We start from the raw sequence: 20,225 nt of genomic DNA on the forward strand, positions 1-20,225 counted from the left end.
TGTGTGTGTGTGTTGGTGTTGGTGTGTGAGCGAGGGAGAGAGAGCGCACAAAAATGAGTTGAGTCCATGTCAAGGTGACAACAGAACAAGGATAGAAAGTGTGTTTGTTTGCGTGTGAGAAATGGAGATGACATGGAAGCATGCATGAAGAGAGGGATTCATATATGATGCGTGTCACTTTAACTGATAACCTCAGAGAATGGTCTGACCTTGCTAGGGATTACTGACTGCAGTGTAGAGCAAACCTCCGAATCCATTGTCCTTTCATTCCCCATCGCCGACTATGTGTGTCAGAGATGGTGCCTCCATATTGATTTACAACAGTTCAGTCACATCCCTTAAGTTATTCACAGTAACCAGATTTCTTCACGTGTGTGTCACCGAGGAATGTGCGAAGAAACCTGGTTATCATTAATAACCCGTTAAGGTCAGGGGTTAGAGTTCAGAGGTCGCCCCCAGAGCAGGTGAAGGATTTTAGGGATCGTTTTAAGGAGTATGGATGGGTACATAAGGGGTTACAAGAGTTTAACTTCTGACCCGTCGGTCATTTAGGACCCCCCCATCTTTTTCTCCCAAATTGCACCTGGCCAATTACCCCACTCTTCTGGGCCTTCCTGGTCGCTGTTCCACCCCCTCTGCTGATCCGGGGAGGGCTGCAGACTACCACATGTCTCCTCCGATACATGTGGAGTCGCCAGCCGCTTCTTTTCACCTGACAGTGAGAAGTTTCACTAGGGGGATGTAATATGTAGGGGGATCACGCTATTCCCCCCCAGTTCTCTCTTCCCCCCGAACAGGCACCCTGACCAACCAGAGGAGGTGCTAGTGCAGCGACCAGGACATATGCCCACATCCGGCTTCCCACCCGCAGACACGGCCAGTTGTGTCTGTAGGGAAGCCCAACAAAGCTGCAAGTAACACAGGGATTTGAACCGCCAATTCTTGTGTTGTTAGGCAACAGAATAGACCACTATGCTACCCGGACGTTATATTTGTTATATTTGACTGGCTAGTAATCCACTGATCACAGGGATGGTTTTAGTGGGCGGGCAGGCTGTTTTTAAGCATCCAACCTACCTTAAATTCATGTAGTTAGAGGAGTTAGACCCTCCGCCCTCAGTGCTGCCCAGTCCACCCTCAGCCTGCTGCTTTCTACTGAACAGCCAGCCCCCTGTGGAATTGGTAGTAAGCTGCCTTGCTCAAAGCCTCCTTGATTATTTTTATAAGGGAGGGTCATAAGTCATTCATTCACACACACACCCCCACACACACACAGATTTCAGCAGCTTGTCGAGCACCAGCTTACATTTTTAACCTTCAACCTGCCCTGGCCTTATCAATCGCAACGTCAGAAAATTGTTTTAGTGCAACTGGAGCGTCTCATTTCTGTATCATAGAGATGATTCCCTGCCAGTCTCTGCTGACATTAGTGTAATCTGCTGTCTGGTTGACCTCTTCAGTCCATGCTTCTTCTTCTTTTTTTTAATGTTAGGGATACAAATGTAAGCTGTTTTTAAATATGTCTTTCATTCCACATAAAAGTCACATCTGACAACTAAAATCTAAATGCCAAACTGTTTTTAATCAGCTGTAACACAACCACAGCAAGGATGGAGTTCTTAAAACTTAGTTTTTCCCTGTTTTCTATTTGACCAAATATGACGTACCCATGCTCATATATCATCACAGGAGACCAACTTTTACACCAGAGAAATGTCAACATTTCTAAATGCACATTTTCTATTGTGAATCAAAAAAATAGTTTATTGGCCTATGTTGTCTTTATTCTGTTTTAAAGCTCTGGCTGCAGTGATCATTAGCCATGAAAAACCAAAACACCATCTCCCACAATGCCCCTGCTTTTCCCATGTTGAATCACTCTGAGGTCCTTGGTTGCTGAATCTGTTCTAGAACAAACATATTTTTAAGCTCTTTATGGACAAATCTGACTTAAAGATGAATTTCTGTGGAAGCCATCAGAAGAACATCGGAGGACGTTTACCGAGCTTGTGTTTATCCCTGTGTGATGTAAACGTGTGGGATTTAAGATATGCCGCTCTTCCCAGCTGAGACATGTGTTCTCCCATAGGATATCGGAACATATAGCTTAACATACGCTCAGTCACGATAGGTGACAAACCATGATTTTTTTGTTTGTTTGTTTGTTTGTTTATTTTACAGTGCATGACTTTGCTGCATGCCCGATGTTATTGTTTTATATGGAAAATCAGGTTTTCTAGAGATTTTTATAGATTACTCATGGCACTTAATATAAGAGCATATGAGAGTGTGTTACATTTTACAGCTGTTTATTTTTAGCCTTGTTCTTTATGTGGAGTAGACTTTGCTGAGCATCATTGTTCTTTCGCACCAACAACATACTTTACATTCAGACAGGTCAGCGTATTCACACCTGCCTGTTGCAACCCAGTCCTCTAAAATTGGCCACTGGTAACTGCCCAGCACAGTCGCACCCACCTCTTTCTGACTACTAGAACCTGTCCATTACAACCAGCCCCCCGACGCCACTGAGCAGCTTCACTGCTGTTTATTTGGGATCAAATGATGAGATATCCCTATGGGGTGTCTCCCTGCCTGCTGCCCAGTGACTGCTGGGATAGGCTCCAGCCTCCAGACCCCAGTTGAGATAAGCAGCTTGAATGATGGATGGATGGATGGATGGATGGATGATGTGATATGCCATGATAGAAAATAACCTCGAAATAATATCTGGTTACTGACTTAAGTGTCTTGCAATTGTATTAGATTTTAGCTTAGAATTGCACCATTGTATGTATCAAAAAGATTAAAATAACCTTGTCCCACTTTGTCTTTCTCTCTGTGTAGAACCTGCTGGCATGTTTTCAGAGTGGTTCAGACAGTTTTTCTGGGGATGCCTGTGAGGTGAAGGTTGCAGCCCCCTCTCTTTCTCCATCAGCTGAGGCTGAGTACTGGAGAATCAAGGCTATGGCCCAGCAGGTCAGTGGGACGCATAAGTCTACCCCCATAAGACAACTGTAATATGTGTACTACATATTGTATTATGCAGCATATAGATGAAATAATCATAGAGGTCTGGATTTTAATTGCCTGTTTGATGGGCTAATGTTTCAGCATCAGTCTATCCTCAAGATGATTTTTTTGAGTCAAACCAGAATTTGTGGTGACAACGCAACTAGTTGCCACTCTTTATTGCTTTTTCTGTTTTATATTTCACTGAAAGCTTTATGTAGGACATGTGTTGGTTATATAAAAGCTCCTGTACTTTGCTGAGATCGTTGGTTGTTCTACTGGGCATTTGACCTATAACCACTTTATTGTTGCACCTACAATCTAAATAAGTAAGCACAAGTCAACTTAATTCATATAGTGCTTTGAACCATAGCGCCTCACAAAATGAGTTTAAAAAAAAGAAAGAGAAATCACAGAATGGCTGAAATCACAAAATGAAAAGCAATGGCAGCAAGAAAAGTCATGGAGGATAAAGAACTTGTCAAATAAAGATAGCACTAGCACTAATAGCGTTACTACCACCATTACCAGGGATGTCACAATTCTCCAAATCCATGGTTAGATTTGACTTTCGATTTTAGGGACACAATTACATTTTTGATCCCCCCCCCCTTTTCGCCCCAATTATACTTTGCCAAATACCCCATTCTTCCGAGCCGTCCAGGACATTGCTCCACCCCCCTCTGCCGATCCAGGGAGAGCTGCAGACTACCACATGCCTCCTCCGATATATGTGGAATCGCCAGCCACTTCTTTTCACCTGACAGTGAGGGGTTTCGCCAGGGGGATGTAGCACGTGGGAGAATCACGCTATTCCCCCCAGTTCCCCCTCCCCCTGAACAGGCGCCCCGACCAACCAGAGGAGGCGCTAGTGCAGCAACCAGGACACATACCCACATCCGGCTTCCCACCTGCAGACACAGCTAATTGTGTCTGTGTCAGGTCTAATTTGGACGCCCAACCATTAAAACTGCTGGGAATGATGCCAGTAGTAAGTGATAAATTAACAAAGTCTAGCATTGTAGGTCCCAGAGGTCTTTTAAAAGTTTTGCTGTTAAGGGGTCAAGTAGGCAAGTAATTGGTTTATCAGAATCAGAATCAGAATACTTTATTCATCCCCGAGGGGAAATTGGGTCCTATTACAGACACTAAAACTAACAAGATAACAAGAAAATAGAAACAAAAAGAATGTATGTTTAGAAGCTGACATGAGCTTAGTCAAGGTATCAAAAGAGATTGTCTCAAAAGCTGTAATAACAGGGACTATCAGTGACTCGTGTAGATATGAATTTGGTAAGACAGGATCTGCAGGAGTAGCTGGAGTTGAAGAACTAATTTTGTTTAAGATCTCATCAACCTCATCGCAGAAAAAGTATAGACACTCATGGGCCGTGAATGGTGAGCAGCTAATAGACGGCTGCTTTTTAGTAAGTTTAGATACAGTGTCAAGAGAATTGTGTTTATTAATATTGATTAAGTGCGAGAGATACTTTGCTTTTGCAGCAGATAAAGCATGCTTGTATTTCAATAAACACACTTGTCAAGATAAGTAAAAAAACTTCCAATTTTGATTTTCACCATTTACGTTCCAGTCTCCTGCAGGCTCACTTAAGAGCATGTGTCTCATCGCTAAACCAGGGTGTAGGCCTCTTTAGTCACCTAGCTCTGGTAGTGAGAGGTGCCACTGAATCGAGGAGACTAGAGAGGGCCACATTTCAGTCACTAGTGAGATTTTCAACAGAATCAGTCACTACAGTGAAAAGAGCCAAGACTTCGGGCAGCTGCTGGCCAAATGCAGCTACAGTGGAGAGACCAATGTGGCGAGTGGCAATTACATCTGTGCCGACATTAACAGGCCAATAATGCTTCAAATTTGAAGAGAAAATGATCTGAAAATGTGGTTGGCAAGACATTCAGATCAGAAACAGCTATCCCTTTAGATAAAACCAAATCAAGGGTGTTAACACTGCAATGAGTCGACTCTTGATCAAACTGAGTGAACCCAAAAGTATCATCTAGTGCCAGAAAGGCTTTACTTAGAGGATCAGCAGCCTTATTCAGATGAATATTGAAATCACTCAGAATGTGTAACAAGGCCTGAGACAAACTCTCCAAATTCTTCAAGAAATAGTGACTAACAGCTACTACTACTAGCACCATATCTATTACCTTCTCCTACCAAGCCCATGAACATGACCCTTGCTGTCTCCAGGTATTTATGCTCGACACTCAATGCTCTCCCAAGACCCCCAACAATAAAGATGGTTTTGAGCATGCTCAGTCCTGTGTTCTCATCATCGAACTGCCCTCGGACCAGAAGTCCAACGGACATACACAAAAGAGGTAGACTCGCACACACCACACACACTCACATGCAACACACACACACACACACACACACACACACACACTCACACACACACGCACACACGTTTTGCTATGTTTGTGAAAACATCCCATTGGCATGCATGCATTTTGTAACCTCTGCTCTAACTGCATCTGCAAAACCCTGACTCTAACCCAAACCCTCCCCTCAAGCTGGGATTTTTGAGTGTTACTAAATTTGTGAGGTTTTAAAGTGTAATCAAAAATAGAACTATGATCTCACACACACACACACAGTAAACATTGCTTTGATGATTTTAGCTTTCATATAAATTTGCTGTTAGATGTAAAGGTTTTAATTTATCTCTCAGTGAGAGAGTTCAGAGTTAAATGCACACACAAATTCAATACATAATACAAAAAAGTTGGAATTTTAATTTTACCCAGCGACACCAAAATGATTCCGAGGGACTTCTGACAATGTCTCAACTAAAAATGGAGAAAACAATTAAAATGAAATACAAAAGTGAACCTGAATTAACATTTCTCTCTCTGTCTTTGTGCTGCTCCTCTGACAGGAAAATTGGGTAAGGCTGTTTTCTGTGACATCTGTAAAAAAAAAAAAAAAAAAGATGTGGAAAAAAATCTTTGCAAGCAACCATACTGTTCTGTAGACTTATTCGCTCCATAACCACGTGTCTGCAGAATGGACAGTTTCTTTTCATTCGGGCTCGATAGCGTACATTTATCCATACATTGTCTTGTCCGTTCCTTTGTACTGGAAGTGAGGTTGTGTGTTTCCGTATTAGCTTATGGTGTACAGACAGCAGTGTTCACTCCATGGGGAAAAACATGACTGGTGAGTTGTGACTTAATGGGCAGGGATGAAGTCTGTCAGTTAATCTGTTAAAATCAGGAATCAGGAACATTTATTTGTCGTTTCATTTAATGCACTTGCGTACAAGAAATTAAATGAAATATCGTTTCCCCCGGCCCACAGCAGTGCAACGCATAGACAAAAACATATATCCAAACTACAAGAACACATACATATATCCAAACTACAAAAACACATATATCCACCATACCCAAAAAAAAGTTCACTGTCCAAGACAGCGAACGCCAGCCAGGATGACTTTCGGAACTACCGGTCTGCATGGCTAGCATTTAGCTTAGTCTGCCCCGCTTCCGCGTCCTGTCAGACCGCCCTCGGTGCTTCCTCTTCGAACAACACCTTCAGAGAGTTTGTGGAGTCCATGCCTCGACTGGTCAGAGCTGTTTTCGTGGCACAAGAGGGACCTATACAATATTAGGCAGGTGGTTTTTATGTTTTGGCTGACCAGTGTGTGTGTGTGTGTGTGTGTGTGTGTGTGTGTGTGTGTGTGTGTGTGTGTGTGTGTGTGTGTGTGTGCGCGCGCGTGTGTGCGCGCGTGTGCGCGCACCCTGTGATGGCCTGGCGGCCTGTCCAGGGTGTCTCCCTGCCTACCGCCCAATGACTGCTGGGGTAGGCTCCAGCATCCCCGTGACCCTGAGAGCAGGATAAGTGGTTTGAATAATGGATGTGTGTTTCATATTTTATATATTTTTTTATGTTTTATATATGCACACACACACAATTTTTTTACAATATGTAGTAGTTTGCCACTACAAACATCCTCAAAATGCCTTTAGTTGGCATGTTGAGGGGTTGCATTTTCATGACAAGTGTAATTTAGGTCAGTTTACAAGATAAATGGTAACACTTGCAATGGAGTCAAAAAGAAAAAAACTAACACTGGGTCACAAAAACAAAAAAACTAAGACTCAAGGTATTCCCTGTGGAAGAAAAGAATGAAAGAGAAAATAAGTCAGTCTTTTTTTTCCTGAGAAACGCTTCTCGTAGAGTCGCTTGGTTCACCAGATGGGAGCAGTAGATTATTGTTTCCCAACCATTTTTTGACCTGAAAGGTCAATAATACCCAGCTTTCCCTGAATCGCCTTTGAGCGACAAGATGCATTGTTTTGATCAAGCTCTCCGGGATAAACCGTGAAAACGTGGTTTTGTTGTAAATCTCCTCAGTATGATAACACGGGTGTATTTTAAGTCACTGTCATCATAAAGGAGCCTGGCGATGTTGGCGGTACACTTCCCCTGAAAGGGATATTATATTCTTCATGATGCGACGCTGATGAACGTATAGATGATATCATCTCATAACCCCCCCAAAAATAAAAATGTTGTGTGTTTACATGTGATGTTTACAGAATTAAACCAAATAATAAACAGAGCAAATCAGTGGAGCAAACTGTCCTGCAGAAAACTTGTATCTAATAGGTGGAACGACAGGAAGGAGTGAAGAAAGAGACAGGAAACGTGCTCAGCTGTAGTTTTCTACGGTGTTCAGATCCGGGCATTTCGTCAGACATAGTTTTTGGAAGAAGCTTGACTACTTGTGAATGTGTTGGCACCACTAACTTTTTAAGGATGTCATCATTTTAATGCCCAAATATGAGAATCTGGATCGATCCACATTCAGACTCATGAAAAATGCACAGGGGTCTAAAAAGATTCCCTCTTACTCTGTCCAACAGTATTATTTGAATGTGTTGCTTTCGATTTTGCCATTCTTATGCGTCTCTATCTGTTCAGATGGACTCTGGTGAGCTTTGCTGTTGCATGTCTTAAAAATTAAAGCAAACCAGATACAAAACTCCTCTTCAGTTTTGCCCAAGACAGAACAAAACATGAATGGATCCAGATGCACTCGCTTTATAGAGGTCTATTGTGCTTTCATGTAAACTCTGTGTCATCAGCATCCAGGTAGCGCAGCGGTTTATTCTGTTGCCTACCAAAACGGGGATCGCCGGTTCGAATCTCCGTTTTACCTCCGGCTTGGTCGGGCATCCCTACAGACACAATTGGCCGTGTCTGCAGGTGGGAAGCCGGATGTGGGGATGTGTCCTGGTTGCTGCACTAGCGCCGCCTATGGTCAGGACGCCTGTTCAGGGGGGAGGGGGGAATGGCGTGATCCTCCTACGTGCTACATCCCCCTGGCGAAACTCCTCAGTGTCAGGTGAAAAGAAGCGGCTGGCGACTCCACATGTATGGGAGGAGGTATGTGGTAGTCTGCAGCCCTCCCTGGATCGGCACAGGGGGTGGAGCAGCGACTGGGACGGCTTGATAGAGTGGTGATTGGCCAGATGCAATTGGGGAGAAAAGGGGGGGGGTCTGTGTCATCAAACATATTCGGTGCAGATGAAATGGAAATGTGAGTCCCATGATGCACTTTGTTTATGTATCTATACCAGATACAGTAGCCACCGTCATCAGATAACACTAGCTAGATATGACCCGCAAACAAAAAACACAAACCACCGAGTTTGTGGAAATAAGCACACAACTAAAATCGCCTCTTCTACCTGTACTTTCTTGGTCTTATTCTAGAGGATATAGTACATTTCTAAATTGAATGGAGTCCTGCTTTTTATATGTTATCATTTGTCAGCTCACAAAGTGATTGACATCTTGTGTGTTCGCTGGCTAGCTCGACTTCTCTCATCTGAGAAAGCTCTGGTAAAAAAAGTATCTTTTCAGCTTCCTCCTGTTCTCTGTTCCTGTAAAAAAAAAGTGATGGAAGTTTAATAAAAACTACCTTTAGATACAATATAGCATTTCTTAATGCTAGATGTAGTATTTTTATGTTTCTGCTAACATGTCATACTACCTCTCCTAAACAAAGACATCACTGATGTTACATAATACAAGACATTTTAGTCCGTCACAGTCCACCTCTCTGCTTCTGACGCGGTCTTCAGCATGTAGAAAGGCTTTTCTGGACTTTGGCTCAACACACTCAAAGCCGCCTCACTGTGTTCGGAGTCGGTTGTGTGGTAAGTCTCCCCCCTACTGAGCCACATGTTTCCCCCTTGTGTTCAGCTGAACCCGCCCAGAGCTCTCCCCTCTACGCAGTCAGGTCCGGTTTCCCACCGTCTGCAGGTGACGGGACAGTCCAGTCTCCATTCTGATGGGCTCAGTTGTGCTTTGAACTGGCTTGATCATGTGTTATGAGAGAACAGAAATATGTTTGAACAAATGGGGGAAACATTTGTTCACTTTTTCTAAAACCATCAACGATATTTTCTCCAGGATTGTGGGGAAAAAATGTAAACTGTTTAACTAACAAGCATTTCTGCAGCCCCCCCTATGTGTCCTGTGACTTGCTCTGCATGTGAAATATGATTTTTTTTTCTTGTTGGGGATCTTCCCTCCCTTCCTTCCTTCCTTCCTTCCTTCCTTCCTTCCTTCCTTCCTTCCTTCCTTCCTTCCTTCCTTCCTTCCTTCCTTCCTTCCTTCCTTCCTTCCTTCCCTCATTATTCAATGAATCAGTTGATTCAAGCTTTTGTTTACTTATTATTCTAATATTTCATCCATGCATTTACTCATTCGTTCATCTCTCTTGTTGTAATTTCATCTGGTTGTTTTTTAAATGAACTGCCCGTTTATAAAAAAAAATGGTGCGGAGAGGCCGTCATTCATATTATCATGACACGACGGATCAGTTGTTCACGCCACTTGAAAATATTGGAGCCAGGACGGTGTGAGTGGTGGTTTCTTTCAGTAAATGATTTTTAGGCTCTTGATGAGGTGTATTTAGTTCTTAAACTTATGTGTTTGGCCAAATTCTTTCTGATTATTACAACAAAAGTTTAGAAGCTAAACTGGCTTTATTTAGAGTCTGATAATTCATGCTAATATTTTGAATTTAAAGAGCATTTTTATCACCGTATAACAGTGAAATTAGGAATGAGTCTTCACGCAGTTGACTGAGACATACGTATGTAGTGTGTTTTTAAGACATTTTGACTACAGACCCTATGCTCCGATCCCTCAGGATCCCGTTTCGGACCATCGTGGTGAGTCTGCTGTCCCATCAGGTTTTGCTCCAAAACCTCTACGACATCCTGTTGGAGGAGTTTGTCAAGCAGCCTGAGAGTCACGACAGGGTCACGCCCGTGACCTCTGACCCTGGCAGGCCCGCGGCAGGCTTCCTGCGCTACATCTCCATGGCTAACTTAGCCATCATACTGGACCTGCTGCTGGAGTCCTACAGGTTACAGCACTAAGACGGACATCACATTGATAAAACTTATTTACGGCTCTTTTTAATGGTTTTACGGGAATCAGTGAAGGGAGGTAGCTGCAGTTAAACTTACTCCAGACTCAATTTATACGCCTTATTATTTCCAGAATAAAGCTTGAAAAACTTGCTAAACTGATATAAATATTTGTGACATAAATTCATCGCAAAGATTGAAGCATGAAGCTGAAGTAAGTTCCTTACAGATTTCATCAGAGAAATCAAGCAATTGGAATTGAAAGTTTTTCTGAAAAAACATATTTCCTGTTTTATAGCAGTGGTTGTTTGCTCACATCACATCAATGTATTAACTTGATCCTCTTTGGGACCCTGTGTCTTTCCTGTATCTTTTGTCGTCTCCTCCCACAGGACGGCGCGTGACTTTGACACACGGCCGGGCCTGAAGTACCTGCTGATGAAGGTGTCGGGCGTCTGTGGTGCTGCTAACCTTTACCGGCAGTCCGCCATGAGCTTCAACCTCTACTTTCAAGCCCTCCTGTGTGCCACGCTCAGCCAGGCTGACGGCATGACCGCTCAGCAGGTAGGAGCAACTGAATGGATGAGTGATTGATGGTGACGCTATAATGGTGTCAGAAGTGGGATGATGCAACCAGGAGGCCATTGGAAGCATATGCACCCAGAGGCATGAGGGAGCTGATTCGCTGAAGTGAGGGGACGTGCTTCCCGAAGGAGGGAGGTAGTGTAACGAACATGGATGCCTAGACTCGCTAGTGCTTGGCTAACGGGTCGGACCCTTTAGTTGACTGGTTAGTGCAGTCGCCCGTGGTCTGGGCTATTCTGGGTTCGATTCCCCAGCTTCAGCTGGATGACTTCATGAATTCAGGATAGCCTCACAGTCACATCATCCCACTTCTGTCACCAATGTGGCAAATTCAGGGGGCAGCCAGGAATCCGCCGCAGCTGGGAATTGAACCCAGGTTCCCCGCACCACGGGCAGCTGTGCTAACCAGTCAACTAAAGGGTCCGACCCGTTAGCCCTTGGCTAACGGAGTGATGAAATGTATCTATCAATAAACCTTGTATCCAGATGAACTGAGTCAACCTTCTTTGATAGCCAAGGGCTAGCGAGTTTACCCATCCGTGGTCGTTACACTACCCCCGTCCCTCTGGACACGCATCCCCACTTTTCAGCATATCAATTCCCTCGCGCCTCTGGGCTTCCGATTGTTACCCGGATTGTTGGACTGGTTGGGAAAGTCGTAGGTTAATTTTTACAATGGGTAGATGGATGGATGTATAGAAAGATGCTGAGGATGAAGAATTGATTTGTTCAATAACATGTTTCTGTTGTATTTGCTATTTAAAGAGGAACAGCATCCTCCAGTATCAGCTACGCTCTGCCCCTTTCTTATCTTTGAAAAATGCCCAAAATCGAAAATTGTAGGGGCTTTGTTTGTGCAAAAAAAAAAGGAGATTGGTTGTTTGGAGTCAGATGTTCTCGCTGTTCAGCCAGGGTAAAAACAGTTGGTTTTGCCTGTGTGGCCTGTAACTTATTTAGGTGTTCATCTACTCTTTAAATTTTGGGGGGGGGGGTGTCATTTTGTCCTATTTAAATTCTAATTTACTTTTTAGGCATTACGTTGTGATCAGACACATTTCATCAAAGAAGATATTGACATTTGCCAGAGTAATCGCATTTCAGCAAATAATTTGGGTACACAATTCATCCACTTGCCTGAAATACTTATTGTTTTTTTTAATTCTTTTTGACCAATCAGGTGAAAAAGATTTTATATGAGGAAGATGAGGGCAGTTCTGACTCCTCACAGCCTGGCTCTGCTTCCTCTGAGGATGAGGATATATTTGAAGAGACGGCCCAGGTAGTAGACACACACACACACACACACACACACACATACATATATATACAGACCCACACACTGATATAATATAGAGTCTGGTGATTCACTGTGCCAAATGCAGAGGGTAAGTAAAGGAGGATGACAACCAGTGAATTAAGCTAGATGGGGCTGAATGGAGTAATTCAGTAATTGAAAGAAGAGCAGTTTCAGTGGCACGCCAACTCTTAAACACAGACTGATTTGGATGGAGTAGCTTATTCTGGTTACTATTACACTTTATTTCAGCATTTTTACTTTGTCAATACACACACACCTATATATTTTACCATTTGTTATTTTAAGATTATGTTAAATCATTATCATTGTTTTGTCGTAGCATTTTAAATATCATCTTTTTCCTTTTGTCTCCCCCCCTTCATCTCTCACTTCTCCCTCACTTGTTCTCTTCACATTCCACCCTGCCCCCCAGGTGAGCCCTCCACGGGGCAGGGACAAACGTCAGCCGTGGCGAGCGCCAATTCCCTCCCTGAGCGTCCAGCCGCTGGGCAGCGCCGACTGGGCCTGGCTGGTCAAACGCCTCCACAAGCTGTGCATGGACCTCTGCAGCAGTTACATCCAGATGCATCTGGACTTGGAGAGCACACTGGAGGAGACGCCGCTGCTCAGAGGAGGCACGGTCAGAGGCGATCACGTCTTCTTCCTCCCGCTGTTCCCCTCTGAAACATCCACCCCGACCTCGGCGGGGGGGCTGTCGGGCAAAGGGACGCCCTCGGAGGAAGGCAGCGTCAGGTGTCAGGGAGCAGAGACAACCACGGCGTCCCCGGGAGACACGCCCACACCCAGCCCTGGATTCAGGTTAGATTTAAACCACACGGCACTGCAGTCATGCCCACATTATGTTCAGAGGAACTATAACCTCTCAGAAGCATGATATGACGTAAATATCAGCTGGGTTTGCTGAATGGTGGTGTTGGAACAAAATCAGTGATGGGTGTGAATGTGTTGTGGATGTGCAGCATTTCTATTTAATTTTTTTTCTCCTTTTCTTTGATTTTTGTTGTTATCTTCAGCACTTACAAATTGATGTCAGGATTCATGTGCACTTATACATTGAATCTTAAATAAAAAAAATTTAACAAAGCAGATCTATGGCAAAGATCTTTACAAAGCCACAAGACACAAATTTGTGTAAATACACATTTTATTAACCTGGGGTTTTTTTTTGCTTGTTGCTAAAACACTAAAAACATTAATCCAAACACAAAAGCGAGGCTACTGCATAAAAGACATATATAAAACCTGTTTATCTGGGTAATCTCTTGCTCATTTAATTAGGCATTTTTCTTATTTGTGTAGTTGCACAGGCAGTGTGCCTCACCATACCCAAACTGGAGGCGAGAGGAGAGAGTCTGGTGGAGGAGGCTCTGGGAGTCCTGCTGGGGTCGGAGGGTGCGCGTTTCCGGGGAGGAGAAAGGAATGGTGGGAAAGTGCCGGGAGCAAATTGTACACCATGGCAGCAGACAAAACCATCAGCAAACTGATGATGGAGTACAAGAGGAGGAAACACCAGCAACAGCAGCCACAGCAAAGTCATGTCAACCTCTTCATGAAGGAGCAGGGAAGGATGGGAGGAAGCAGTGGAGGAGAAAGAAGAGGCTCTGCAGAGCCCCAGAAACCCCCCCAGAGACCCCAGCAGCTGGTGGACCAGCAGGGCCCAGCTCTGAGGCACTCTGTTAGCGCGGGCCCAGAGGTTCTGAGGCAGGAGAAGAGGCCGAGATCAGGGTCCACCATCAGCTCTCACAGCATCTCCCTGAGAGACTCTGAGGCTCAGATACAGGTAGGGGAGATGTGTGCGTGAGGGTGTCCATGTGTGTGTTTGACATGGGAAGTAGCGTATAGATAGCCTGTCGTCTGAAAGATAATGTTTACTTAATGGCCTGTGTGTGTGTGTGTGTGTGTGTGTGTGTGTGTGTGTGTGTGTGTGTGTGTGTGTGTGTGTGTGTGTGTGTGTGTATTTGTGTGTGTGTGTATTTGTGTGTGTATTTGTGTGTGTATTTGTGTGTGTGTTATGGTTGGTGGCAAGTCAAAAAGCAAAATCATGCATCTGGGTAGAGTAGCGGTCTATTCCGTTGCCTACCAACACGGGGATCGCCAGTTCAAATCCCCGTGTTACCTCCGGCTTGGTCGGGCGTCCCTACAGACACAATTGACCTTTCACAAAGTACCGCCCCAGAACGGTGCTTGTCCAGTGCTACCTAAGCAACGGTCCGTCAAGCTTTCAAACACACAACAAAATGCTGAAACGGTGTGCCTATAGGATCTGCAAATCGGATACTAGATATCTGAAAAGTTTGGAGGGGGTGTAATTTTCTTTCCCTTCCCGAAACCCAGAACGCAAGAAGCGCAATGTTGGCAATAGATTTCTCAGTATAGCAGACCCCATGACTAGCTTAATCCATCCAAAATCAACAAAAATACCTGTCTGCTCCAAGCTAAGCTTGCTACTAGCTATTATTGATAGCTAATACAGCTAACGTATTATTACTGTTGCTTTTACCCACATAATGCGCTGATTTTCTCCTTCATGTTTTGGTGTTTTCCGGCTACTTCCTGGATAGTTCTGAAATGCTTGATGGGCAATAACTAAGGGGGGCAGGACTTTGCAATTGCCCGTGTCTGTGGGTGGGAAGCTGGATGTGGGTATGTGTCCTGGTCGCTGCACTAGTGCCTCCTCTGGTCGGTCAGGGCGCCTGTTCAGGGGCAGAGGGGGAACTGGGGGGAATAGCGTGATCCTCCCAGGCGCTATGTCCCCCCTGGCGAAACTCCTCACTTGTCAGGTGAAACAAGCGGCTGGCAACTCCACATGTATCGGAGGAGGCATGTGGTAGTCGGCAGAGGAGGTGGAGCAGCAACCAGGGCAGCTCGGAAGAGTGAGGTAATTGGCCAAGTACAACTGGGGAGAAAAAGGGGGGGGGATCCGAATCACTTTACACAGGGTTTACAGAGCGCTCAGAACAGAGAGTGGCAGCTTGTTGTATACACCGGACATAATAGTATCTATCTCCATGTCTCATTATGTGTAACAGTCTGAAACGACTAAACATCTATTTTCATTTACTTGATTCAGTGCCAAAACCATTTTCATTTGGAAAGGCATATTTTGTAGAAGATCAGACATTTATTATCTCTGTGATTACTTTATTTATTATGTTTGCACTCATATAGGAAATATACAGCCTGTATCCACAGGATGGCATGAGTATAGGCTGCTAGATGGTGTAGTAGGAAGCCTGGGGCTATATGGTAATGAGATATGATGCATACATACTTATAAAGTGCATTCCCTCAATGTGTTCTGTGAAAGAGAAAACAGACTAGAAACCAAAACCATTCTTTATTCTGCAGGGAATATATGCATCATCCATGCTGAGTAAAGTATAGTTAAGTATAGTTTTGCAGTCTAGTCTAGCGGCACCAGAGTAACTTTGAATTTTGGCAATGACTTTTACATCAGGTGTCACAACCAAAGGGCTTTTTTTTCCCTTCTTCTTCTTCATAGTGTAGCAAAAAGATATGTGCACTTACTTACAAACTGTAGCTTAAAATACAAGCTATGCTCACCAACAAGGCAAATTGCTATACTTAAGCAATCCCTGTAGATTTTCAGATTTCATTCCCACTGGCAGACAAAAAGCATGGCAATTGCCTCACTCCCCCATAGCCGTTGCACAATGCTATCCAAATGAATTTAATAACAGATATTAAAGCAAAAACGTTACCTGGTGTCATGTTAATGCACAAATACCCAAGCGTACAGCCACCGGATAAAAAACAACGGACTACATAGTAGATTTAACCAGGTAAAAGATGTCTGAAATGTTTAACCTACCAGACAAAATCCATCCTTTTCTCTTCAAGGCGGTCAATCACACAGTCGTACACCTCGTCTTTAGCCCTGGTAACCCCGGTATTGGGCCTGGTGGCGAGCTTCTCCTGAAAACTCCTGGCTTTGACAACAAATGTGCCACCAAATCCACTCCTTCTCATCCCTCTGCCATGAGTTTAGATAAATTTCCACAAAACGAGCAGAAGCTAGTGTTAAAACTGTTGTCTTAGCTGGGCGAGGTCACCCGTCCTCAACTGGATTGTGAACTGAACTGACAAGAACTTGTTTGGTTTAGGCACTGCAGCAAATGTTAATGTCAGGTAAGGCCTTTTAGCTTTCCCCGCTGTGTACAACACCCGCCCAACCAAGCTGATTGATTAAAAATGTGTCAGTCTGAACTAAAAATTCCCTTTCCCCCTCCCTGCAAAGTTTAATTGCAGATAGAAGCAGTTGTGTTACCGAAGGCCCTGATGGTGGAGTACAGATTTCAGTTTCACCAAGAAATATTCCAGAGAAAATGTGATTGGAGGGCGTCTGGGTAGCGTAGCGGTCTATTCCGTTGCCTACCAACACGGGGCTCGCCGGTTCGAATCCCCGTGTTACCTCTGGCTTGGTCGGGCGTCTCTACAGACACAACTGGCCGTGTCTGCGGTTGGGGTTGGGAAGCCGAATGTGGGTATGTGTCCTGGTCGCTGCACTGTTTGGGGGGGGGGGGGGGGGAATAGCATGATCCTTTCACGCGCTACGTCCCCCTGGCAAACCTCCTCGCTGTCAGATGAAAAGAAGCAGCTGGCGACTCCACATGTATCGGAGGAGGCATGTGGTAGTCTGCAGCCGTCCCCGGATTGGCAGAGGGGGTGGAGCAGCAACCGGGATGGCTCGGTAGAGTGGGGTAATTGGCCGGGTACAAATGGGGAGAAAAAGGGGGGAAAAAACAGAAAGAAAGAAAATTATTGATTATCCATTAAAAAAACAATAAAGTGAAAGAAACTAAAATGATATAATTTTATGAATAATAATAGAATGATAAAATCAGAACATTACAGTTGTGAACAACAAAAATCTCAGAGACTGTTCGCATCGCTGGCCCTGACAGCCAATCACTGCATCACTGGTGTTTGTGTTGCCAATACATCAGAAAGCACAGGTGTGTATGTCAATTCAAACATGTAATGTAAGTGGCAAAAAGCACCGAGACACCTCTCAGTATCTGCACATTCACGTGCTGGTGTATTCAACCATGTGCTTATAATCCTCCCTCTTCTTACAACCCTACCCCCCCCCCCCTGTGTCCCATTCCAACCAGGCGTGGACCAACATGGTCCTGAATCTGCTCAATCAGGTCCTCCTCCTCTCCGACTCCTGCTTCCTGGCGCTCCAGCCGGCGCTCTACCCCAGTCTCAGCCAGCTGTCCTGTCACGTGACTGACGCCCGCGTCCGGCAGGCACTCCGGGAGTGGTTGGGCCGCGTCGGCAGGCTCTACGACATCATCATGTGACACCACTGCAACGGGCTGATGAAGGTCCTCATTGGTCATCGAGGAATGGAAACAAACGCTGTTTGAGTAGACTTTGTGACATCACAAAGGGACAGTAGTGTGACCCATTTATCCAAATGGCAGAGAGGGATGGGAGTGGCTAAAGAGGAATTTAATTGCCAGACTTTTGTGACATTTTGAAATGATGCAGCAGATTTATTGGTTCATTTAGTCATTCGTTCACTCTCTGTAAGTGCTTAATCCAAAGTCACAGGGGGCTGGAGCCTGTCCCGGCAGCCATTGGGAGGAATGTAGGAAGATTGATTGTTAAAGAAGGAAATTTGCTTATTAAAGTAGAACCGATAGGCAGACAAGGACGCCATCATGTGAGTTCAAGATGGTTAAAAATTGTTGTGTTTCGAGTAAAATTAAGTGTATGCAGAGAAGGATAAGATTGGTTGTGGATGTGCCATGTCTGCATGTTATTCCTGGATGGTATTTATCTATACAAATATACATACGTGCATACAAACATACATCCAAAAAAGAGGCCATGTTTGTACACCTACTAATACCAATGGGCACAGACACTTAATAGATCCACATCTAAACGGCCTGTGTGCTATGACCAGATGAATGCCAAATGAATTTAATATGTCACCATGGAGGAAGATAGACTTTTCTTGATCTGCTTTCATGTTATAACAAGCTTTACTCTTTTTGTACATTTAGTATCGTACATGAATAGACTTACCAGTGTAACTGGGGTGTCCGTATAAAAAGCTAGCTTGGATGTGGGCTTGTCATAGCAAATCCCATCACTGTATATAACTTCAGTAGCGGGATAGAAGTAGAGGGTTTTGGACCTGTCACAGGTAGAGATGTTTGAGATGCTGGAGCAACTATGAAGGAGGGATTTTCCCTCACAGGCAAGACTACATGTGCCGCTGCACCGCTTCATGGCCATGTTGCTTGTTTACTTCCAAATCAGAGTTTCGGCGATGATTTGTGATTTGTTGGTTGTCATAGTCAGTCCGTGCTCCACACAACATGAAACATGGGCTGGAAATTTGTTCTCCAGTATTTCCTAGCAAAAACCCACCTCTACCTAATGAAAGCCGGTGTTCATGTAATGCATCACACCAACCTGCTTCAGGTCTGGCCAACTTTATGCCACACATCCAGGAGCTATAGTATGTGCAGGTTGGCTGAGGCCCATCAGAATAACGGTACTCTTTTAGGCCAAGCGTTTAGCATGTTAACCATGAAATGTGTGTAGAGGCTGAACGGGCTGAAAACACGTGCGCCCATCGAAAACATTTCCTGCACAAAAGAGCAGAAAATTACATCTTTCCCCTGTGACTGACATGTATTGAGCTATAAATGTGAATGTGATTTCTTTAAGTTGTGGCATTTTCTCTCCTAGGCAAGAAGGCGAGATCCTTATGCTGTGGCTCTGGCTCGCACACCTCCTTGTTGGTCACTTGTAATTTTGTGATCTAGAAAATGACGCTTTTTTTTCCCCGTATGCCAAAAATTTACATGCATATCATAACTAAAATGTATTGGCCCTTTATTTCTGTAGCTTGAAGCCAGCTTTGGCCACAGACTAGGCATTATCTTTGAAAAGGGAAGTATAATGGAAAGCTGTTTTAAGACTTTGGGTCAGTGCTGGATTTCAGTTTGATTATACTTTGTAGTTTGTCTCCACTATGCTTTTATTTCTATTCAGCTGCAAAAACTATTCACCCTTATTAACTCGGTCACTTTTTAGTTAAATGTCTCTCACGCTTCGTCTTTCTGTTAGTCCAAGCTGAAATGGAAGCTGTGGGTATTGTACCAAAATGAAATAATGTCTTTTTGTTTTGTTTTTGTTTTTTTGCTTAAATACCATGTATGTAATTTCTTGTGAACCTGTTATGAAGTTTAAATGTTATTTATGCTGTTTCTGTACTGTTGGTGTATATTTATTTATGTAATTGCTTTACCATTCAATATATTTAATGTGTATCTTACTGGGCTTTTATCATTTGAATTGTATTTTCTGCTTAATGAGCTGCAGAGGAATGTGTATTTATACTATCTGATACTGTGCAACCTTAAGTGAATGCATTGCTTTTCCGTTGCCATCTTAAAGGGAAGCCTTGACATTTTACATATTTATCGTTTATTTTCTCATCACCAGACGGTGAACATCTTCCAGGGTAAGAGCTTTTTTTTCTTTTTTTTTAAAAATGCTGTCAGGGGAAGGGTTTCATTCCCACTCCCCTGCCCTGCCCAATGCCAAATATACATGCATGCACTTGTGGTACTGCAAGATTTTTTGAAGGAAAGTGCCAGATGTTGAAAGATGATCACGCAGTGGGGAGGACAGGCTTTCCATTGGCACCATGACAATCTCAAAGAGGCAAATCACTAGCTTTATCTAGCAATGACAGCAAACCCAGTACAGCCCAAGTAGGGCCTCAGTGGGAAGGGGTGCGCGCCATCTGCTCCGCTGTTAAACACTTGGAATCCGGTTTGTGCATCGTGCCACATGTTGGCACAACTTTTCTCTCTCAGTCGGGCAGATGGTTGATGGATAG

General features: G+C 44.1%; 1 protein-coding gene across 1 annotated transcript in view; it reads left to right on the forward strand.

Annotated features, from left to right (window-relative positions):
• Window positions 1-19,937, forward strand: part of arfgef3 (ARFGEF family member 3) — an 87,239-nt gene extending 67,302 nt beyond the window's left edge. Inside the window, exons 34-41 of the mRNA XM_056292082.1 lie at window positions 2,848-2,979; window positions 5,225-5,355; window positions 10,209-10,427; window positions 10,824-10,995; window positions 12,194-12,295; window positions 12,747-13,132; window positions 13,634-14,114; window positions 17,470-19,937. Of these exons, the coding sequence (XP_056148057.1) occupies window positions 2,848-2,979; window positions 5,225-5,355; window positions 10,209-10,427; window positions 10,824-10,995; window positions 12,194-12,295; window positions 12,747-13,132; window positions 13,634-14,114; window positions 17,470-17,661 (1,815 nt within the window). The 3' untranslated portion in view covers window positions 17,662-19,937. The remainder of the gene's footprint in view (window positions 1-2,847; window positions 2,980-5,224; window positions 5,356-10,208; window positions 10,428-10,823; window positions 10,996-12,193; window positions 12,296-12,746; window positions 13,133-13,633; window positions 14,115-17,469) is intronic.
• Window positions 19,938-20,225: the final 288 nt, after the last annotated feature.

The sequence above is a fragment of the Lampris incognitus genome, chromosome 13, assembly GCF_029633865.1.
Source record: "Lampris incognitus isolate fLamInc1 chromosome 13, fLamInc1.hap2, whole genome shotgun sequence".
Classification (NCBI taxonomy): Eukaryota; Metazoa; Chordata; class Actinopteri; order Lampriformes; family Lampridae; genus Lampris; species Lampris incognitus.